Source organism: Dermacentor silvarum, chromosome 6 (assembly GCF_013339745.2).
Source record: "Dermacentor silvarum isolate Dsil-2018 chromosome 6, BIME_Dsil_1.4, whole genome shotgun sequence".
Taxonomy (NCBI): domain Eukaryota; kingdom Metazoa; phylum Arthropoda; class Arachnida; order Ixodida; family Ixodidae; genus Dermacentor; species Dermacentor silvarum.
In genome coordinates, this window is record NC_051159.1 from 182,462,249 (window position 1) to 182,470,177 (window position 7,929).

Below are 7,929 nucleotides of genomic sequence, written 5' to 3' on the forward strand. Positions count from 1 at the left end.
TTGATCCTGTTGGTTACAAGAGACTGGATGGCTCAAGACATAGATGTTGCAGTACTGTAAGCCCCATCTGTTGGATCTAAACTGGACAAATATAATGTACTAGTTTATAGTTTATGTACAATCACATCTTCACCAAAGCCTTTCTGGAGTGGTATTCACAAAATATTGGTATAACTTGGCCAGTGTCTTAATCTTTTATTTGCTCGAAATTTTCCTATTTCAACAATTTTTGTAAAGCAGTTGAGAACCCAAAAGAAAAAAGATTTGCCCCTAGCAGTCACTAGAATTTAACCTGTTCCGTTAAAGGTGACAAACTTCAAATTGGTCCAGTGGTTACCCATTATAAGAAAAGCACTTCTGTTTCCCGCGTGCAACTGCAGGCAGGGCCGAAGGTAAAACAGTTTACTACTAGTTTTCTTTCAGTGCCAGCTAAACACATCATTAGTGTTCATAAATACTCCATTCAGTGATGAAAATAACTCTGCAAGTGCCTTTTTCAATGTCCTGTAATGACATCTGTGAACCTCAAAGCAGACCAATACAGGAAAATAATTAGGTGTGTATTCTGTCGATATATAAGAAACAATACGCACATTCTCAAAGCACTCAATTTTATCTTTTTTACAAAGCACACAAAAATCGTGCACTCTTGTTCATGACTTCACAGTCCACTCCAGTTGGGCAGGTGGCAGAGAGAATGACAAGCAAAGGCAACCATGAGGCAGGTCTTGTCCATGACTTTGCTGCTGCAGGCATGGCCTCAACAGTCTCTCATCTCTGCGTCACTTAGTGTCTCTAGAGCTGTCCACATATGACACAAGAAAATTCTTCCTGAGCAGCGCTGACTTCTTCGTCAAAACAGCCTTCCTGGCCAGCTTGCAAGGACCACATGATGCACCTGCAAACATCAGAGGCACACGCTTTTAAAGGGAGAATAAGAGCAAAAGATTTTTCATCCTAAACATTATATAGATAGAAGATAATCTAATTTTTACACATTCACAAAAATTGGAAATTAAAAGAAAATATTTTTAATAAGGGTCTGCAAATATTCGAACAAATCAAATAGTCCTGCTATTTGATTCAAGAATTACCTCTTTGAAATTGTTGAATATTTGTTTCTGCCTAAATGTATGGGATAGCATCCACCGTAGACTTGAGAGAGAGAGAGTTTAATGCCATGCAAAGACTCTTCCAAATAGTTCTGCAGAAAAGCTGCGGTTGTTGCACACAGGCACCAGCTACTGAACGAACACACAGGGCTGGGCTTGATAATTTCCAGTCATTCAATAAGAATTGTTTGCTTTTAGGCTGCCTATATACAAATTTGTGTCAATTTCAGCTAAGCATTATTTAACCAGCTTCACCATATTTAAACCCCTTTAACCGTTTCAGGTGCTGTGTACACAGTTGTGTGCACCAAGATGGTTATGAAATTTAAAATGTGTTGCATACAGCTTGAAACGCTTCTCGTTGAAATAGTGGTGCAAGTTTGAATAAGATGTGCAAAATGTTTTATCAAAGAGAGTGTGACGGTATGTGATTGGGTGTTCTTGCTCGGTGTGAGTATGTCCCCCCGTATGTAGCAGGTTCACTTCTTTCGTTTTTCATAATGTTTTATATCAGGCATTATTTTCAAGTGGCTGGATAGGTGTTTTTCAGGCCTGCTGGACATGAAATAATTCATGTTATCATACTTGATGTTCCTGTGGCGAGTTTTTGCATGGAGTCCGTGTTACGTAAACTTGATAAAACTCCTTAAAGAATTGAAAATTTTTAATCTATTCTACAGCTGTACACTTTTTATGAATCTGAATATGCAAGAAATGTGGCGAAAATATGTTTTAATCAACAGAATTAATCGGCACCTGAAAGCGTTCAAACAATGTGTGCACCAGGTACTGGATGAATACACGAGGCAGAGCTCGATGATTTTCAGTTATTCTATAAGAATTCCTCACTTTTAGGCTGCCTGTGTACAAATTTGTGTCAGTTTTGGTTAAGCAATTTATTATTTAACCCGTCTCACCATATTTACACCCCTTTAAAACAACATGTGGGGCTCTAGTATCATACTTCCCTCCTTCAAGAAACACAGCGATCTGCGTGCACATGAAGAGACTGAGCTGATTTATTATTGTCATTGTCGTGGTGCATCAGGTAATTGAAAGCAGTTTTACCAGCGAAGCTGTTTAACCAGCCGTATTTTGTGGTGTGTATCAAGAAACTACTAAGAAAGAAAATAAAATAAACTTTCCTTGCCGAGGCGGAATTCGAACCCGCGAACCCCCAGTCCCAAAGAGAGCATCGTAACCACTAGGCCACGCTTGCCAGCCACGCTTGCAGAACATGCATTTATGCGAACCATATGATTGTGTTCGAGCGTCGTCATCTTCGTCCACAGCTGGCTCGTTCGTACGCTCGTGCTCTGCGAGGTGAAGAGGTTTTGCGACCTATGAGAGCGAGAGAGAGAGAGACGCATTCACGGTGCGGGTCTCTTGGAACGCAGTGTCGGTGTTGCAAGCTGCGCTGTACAACGCGCAGTGACGGTCGCAAGTCCGAGACGCACGAAAAGAAATGATCATCATCATGAGTAATAAGATGAAAAGTTCGCGCAACACATTTAGCGTGGCCCGCTAAATGCTGGGCCACGATCGCCCAGCTTCGCTGTTTCATGCGTTGCGCGGCCGAATGCAAGGTTAAGAGTTTTTTTCATTTACAATGTCCTCAGCTGACTGGACGTTGAGTTCCAAACGGTACTGCATGAATGTGTCAAATAATGTAACTAGGCCTTGTGTTCTTTTACCAGGCCAGCTCCACACAAACTTTATATTTCACTTAGTTTAGACATGAGAAAATATTCTATATTTGAAGGTAATTTTTTTCTCAAATATTCGTATTTCATTCGGAAATTTTGCTATTTGAATGCTCTTAGTTTGTATCTTAGTAACATCTTAATGAAAACGGATATTGAAATACTGTAAACTGTGTCAGCTATATATATATGTCAGAAGGTATGTTTTGCATCACTTTGAATTGTACATACAACTTTTTCAAGACTCACGTAAACAATTTAATGATTTTATGCAAAATGTAAGTTAATACGAAAATGTGATGTATGTTTTTGTTGTGGGGTTAAAGTTACAGATGTTATGCATAATCTTTTATTATTTACCCCTTTTTCAATATTTCTGTAAGATGTTTAAGGCCCTAAAACAAAATTCTGCTCCTAAGAGTCAGTAGAGTTGTCAGATATGCAGCTGCTGATGCAAACCTGCTCGCATGACATCGGTAGATGACATACTACATTAGATGCACACCAGTGGCACACCGACAGGAGGGGTTTTGGGGGTTGTAAACCCCCCCCCCCCCCCCCACACACACACCACGCGTCCAGCCCCACCAGTCTAACGTGTACCTTCAATGCTCTGTTCTCTGTTCACATTGCTCTGTTCACATTGTCATTACAATTTAGGAGGTGGCTTGAGGTCCAATTTTCCTGATTAACAAAAACTCTATCATTGTCTTGTATTTATCCATTTACTTTTAAATTACTTTGAGTGAAATGCTAAAGAAATAAACATCGTCACCATCCTTGGTGTCATTATTATTATAATCATTAGGCTTTTTATTTGCTGTTGGATTCCTCTGGCTAAAGCAAGGAAATTGCATATTATGCAAAGTGCTTGCTCCCCCCCGGCACAAATCCTGGGTGCGCTACTGATGCATACAGTCAAATGCCTCTACAATGAAATGGCCTGTATAACAAGGACTTTGTATCTCCCAACCGAATTCCTACATTTTATATGCATTGTGAAAGTCTCAACAGGGAAGATCACTCTTGAATTCGCCTGTACGATGAAGAAATTTAGGTGTCCCCGAGATCTGATTTAGTTGCTTCATTATGAACACATGTAGTAGCGCTGCCTGCGCATAGCGCTGGTCAGTACCACAACAAACACTCTGCAGGAGAGTCCAGACTGCAGTAGCTGTGGTAGCCCTCACCCTCCATCTCAACCTTGATGCAAAAAAAAAAAAAAAAAAGAAAAGGAGCCAGCAGGCTGAACACATTGATAAGCAGAACTAGCATGTCACAAACCTCAATGCCATGAGCTCATCTGTGGTCACACATTACGTCGGACAAAGTGTGCACAAGATAATTAGTAACTTTTTTCACTAAGTTTAGCTTGAAAGCTTGTTAAAAAACTTTTACTTCAGCTGACTTTCCTTCACGTGCTCTATTACAAGCAGTACTGTGTGCCATCTTTACAACAAAGTGATGTGTATATGAAGGATTTCAAAATTCCCAAGTGCTTCGTTATAAAGGTGTTTGACTGTATGGCAAATGGCATGTCAGCGTGTACACATACCCACGGCTTCCACAGTGGCCACACAGGCATTGCTGAAGTAGGTGTCTCCATGTACCACTAGACTGCGCTCCAAGTGAGCCGTCAGACGGCCACCCAACTGCTCCAGCACATACTTGACGCTACCCACGCCTGCACAGAGCTGCAATGCGTCCACCACACAGAGTGCCTGTTGGATAGCACACAGGTCACCCACAACCACGTCCCCCAAGCGACGTCCCCGTACCAACGTCTCACACACCACTGCTTCTTGCTTCTCATCAGCAGTCCACTGCACAACCACCATCTTCTCGGTGACCAAGTCAGCTGTGGCAGGATTAAACGACGATGTGACAAACACAGCTCCTTCGAAGTTGTGGAAGCGTAGGCAGGACCAGTATTTGGAGGGCAGGCGAAGGGCTAAAAGCTTGTCCACATCCTCATCCATGGGGTTCGGGTCATCGCCTAGCTGAACCCTTTTGGGATCAGGGCACTCTTCACAGTGTTTACTAGGTGCCAGTGGTACAGTGTCAGGTAGCAATGCTGCCCTGCCACGTGGGATCCTCACCTAGGTAAATAATATGTCCACACTCCATACACAATGCAAGATTACATCAATGTCAACTTCACATAAATCCTGTGACTTCACAAATGTTTTCACAAGGCACTGACACAAATGCAACATTACCTACTTCCATTTACTTGTGGCAAGACAAGCCATGCTCTAGTTTGCTTTGGATTGTTACATGAGTAGGCTAATCTGCTAGTGTTGTACATAGGTAAGGCAGGATTAATTGCAGTGTAACTGGAAAGATTGGAAGAAGCAAGCTTCTGCCTACTTCATTTCACCTATTGAAAAGAAATTTGCTTAAAAATGATAAATGGGACACTTGCAAACGCTAACACATACTTGCGAAAAAGGCAAGGAAACAAATTGAGAACAATGAACATGACTCCCTACATAAAAACATCCGTGCTAATAAAGAATCCTTGCACGGCAATGAAAGCTGTCCTTTCAAGGCCAGTAACTGGTCATGATCCAAGTACTGCCCAATAGGTGGTTGCCCAGAGGCAGAAGTCAGTAGTATAGCTGCTGCCTATGCTGGGCATAAAGGGGGCAATCCAGCAACATGTGTACTACATCCTCGACCACCTCACCACGTGCACTAATCACCTGATGAATTTTAAAAAGAAAGTAATTAGCGCAGGCAACTCCATGGTGAAAGTAGCGAAACAGTGTTTGTACACTTGATGGCAACTTGACATATGTACATCGTCTGACCTTTTTGACCTTTTTATGATACCAAGCCGCAGTTGATCTCGCCGACAGTTTTCATATTAAGTTCCTAATATCGCCTACGAGGAGGAAATAGTGTATGCAAAAAAATTAAAATAAAATTTGGGGGGGTCCTAACGTGCCAAAACCACGATCTGATTATGAGGCACATCATAATGGGCAATTCCAGATTAATTCTGATTACTCTGGGATTCTTTAATGTGCACCTATATACAGAAACACAAGCGTTTTTGTATTTCACCCCCGTCAAAATGTAGCTGCAGCAATGGTGTATGATCTTTCATTTCTAAATGTGCCCATTTGACTGGGAACTAACTGAAATATTTCATGACCGCAAGTTCTCGCAATCTGTGTAGCTCCACATTTTTAATGATGATTTTACTGTGTTCACTTTTTTCCAGTACACTGCAGCACAGTTCAAGTGAAGACCTGCACACACGACAAGTTTATTGGAGGTTGACTCGTGGCAATAAACCTGGTAGCCTCCAAAACCGCACGCTGTTCCACAGTCGTTGCTGCGCAGAAGCACGATAGAACTGTTGTGTACGTACTCCTAATGCCAGAGTAAGTATAATGGTGCTTTCTCTCTCGTCCACTGTGCTTCCTTAAGCGCTATTGTACAAAATTAAAGTGAAAGTGAAAGTGTTTACCCATCTTTATACACACCCGAAGTTTGTACAAAAAGGAAAGCAAGAAAGCAGTAGTACTTTGTAGTCGTACTGGAATGTGACGACACAATTGCGTTATGACAAAATCGTGGGCGAGTGTCGCACGGCCACTTTCGTTCGCGATCGAGCACCGATCACGAATAGCTCCTCAGCTTGTGCAAGGAAGGCAATCGCGATTGAAATTCTCGATCGCGATTGGCTCATTCGCGCAAGCTCCGGAAGGGAGTCGATCGCGATTCAGAATTTCGACCGCGGTCGAAAGTGTGGCGTGTGACGCGGGTAATAATTTTTCTCCTCTCACCTCCTTTCCGCCAATGACGTGCACGTAGTCGCGACAGATCTGGCCGGGCTCAAAGTGCATCTCGCACAGCTGGCTGTCAGGCCGCAGTGACCCAGGTACCAGTTCGAGCCGCCGCTCCCACACCTCCCTGGCCGCAGCATCTCGAGGCACTCGGAACACGGACAGAGGCCGTCCTTGCTCCCTCTGCAATGCTCCTTTGTTGCAGCCGGGCACACAGCAGCGCACCCAGTATAAGGGCCGCTTGGCCATCACGATCGTCAATTTTCGAAACTCGATGCGGTCCTGAACTCGGCGCGTTGAGTCCTAACAGCCTTCACGATCAAATCGATGATGATCGTCAAGAGTGTTGTGGCGCCTAGAAAAGAGTTATAGCAGCTATATAGGAAACATTTTTGATATTTGCCCCAACACACAGCGACAGTAACGCTAATTTCATTGCTACTAGATACCGCAGAATTTTTCATACCAATAATAATGCAATGACGGCGCTGCCATCGTAAGCGACAAGTGCAGACGTTTCCGCTACGGTTTCCGCACGGTTTGCCGAGCACCGCGTTTCATTTTAGCTGCACCAAATTTAAAAATTGCCTGTGGTGGACAGCACAATTATAATTCTTGATCTAAATTACTCGATGAGGCGGCCATTACTTCTACGAGAAATCAAAACGCCTAATTGAATAATTAACACAATTATGCTAATTATCTTTTCAATTAATTATTTTACGGCGCATCTTTCAATCTACGAATTATAGCCAATCTACGAATTATAGCCACTGAGTTCACAAGGTCTACCCACTTCGAACGAATTCTCAGGACAGAACCATTTCCGAGATATTAATTTTCAAAGTGTCCGACGAAATGCATGGGCGTTCCGGTTGGCTGGAAGGGGGTCCTTTGACTGGGAAAAGTTGCATTCATCGCAGATCGCTTTCAAGATAGGGCTCGCGCGGCCGCGCCATACGCAGCATGGATGGATGGATGAATGAGGCTGAACCCTTTAAACCGGGCGGTGGCATACGCCACCTAGCATGACTATTAACTACAGTGTGCTAGAATATTGGGTAGTGTGCTCTCTGCCCTATGCGGCGCACGCTTCCAGCTGAAGCCGCGTATGTCGCCGGAGCCGGAGGCCGCTAGGGGCGCTGGAGCTAGTTCCACCTGAAGACCCGTGCCAGCGCGTGCGCTCCTGTCACTGCCATTTGCTTGCTGCAGTCTGCACACGAGGACGCGAATCGACTTGATTTTGATTGTTTTTGTAAAGTGCAACGTTCGTCGACTTGTCTCTGCAACGTCCTCGGACATCCTTTGTGCTCGTTC

At 43.5% G+C, this 7,929-nt stretch overlaps 1 protein-coding gene across 1 annotated transcript; it reads right to left on the reverse strand.

Annotated features, from left to right (window-relative positions):
* Nucleotides 1-486: 486 nt before the first annotated feature.
* On the reverse strand, nt 487-7,076 carry LOC119456505 (uncharacterized). Its single transcript, XM_037718334.2, has 3 exons — nt 6,613-7,076; nt 4,371-4,914; nt 487-898 (listed from the first exon to the last, which is right to left on the reverse strand). Exons 1-3 carry the CDS (start codon nt 6,859-6,861, stop codon nt 783-785), a joined length of 909 nt encoding a protein of 302 aa, XP_037574262.1. The 5' UTR covers nt 6,862-7,076; the 3' UTR covers nt 487-782.
* Between the last annotated feature and the right edge of the window lie 853 nt (nt 7,077-7,929).

What these genes read in the sequence shown, in the direction of transcription:
- LOC119456505 (XM_037718334.2), bottom strand. Translation starts at nt 6,861, where the DNA reads ATGGCCAAGCGGCCCTTATACTGGGTGCGCTGCTGTGTGCCCGGCTGC. An exon ending in ACGTCATTGGCGGAAAGGAG is followed by an intron (nt 4,915 to 6,612) that starts GTGAGAGGAGAA and finishes TTATTTACCTAG; the next exon opens with GTGAGGATCCCACGTGGCAG. An exon ending in GGCCACTGTGGAAGCCGTGG is followed by an intron (nt 899 to 4,370) that starts GTATGTGTACAC and finishes TGATGTTTGCAG; the next exon opens with GTGCATCATGTGGTCCTTGC.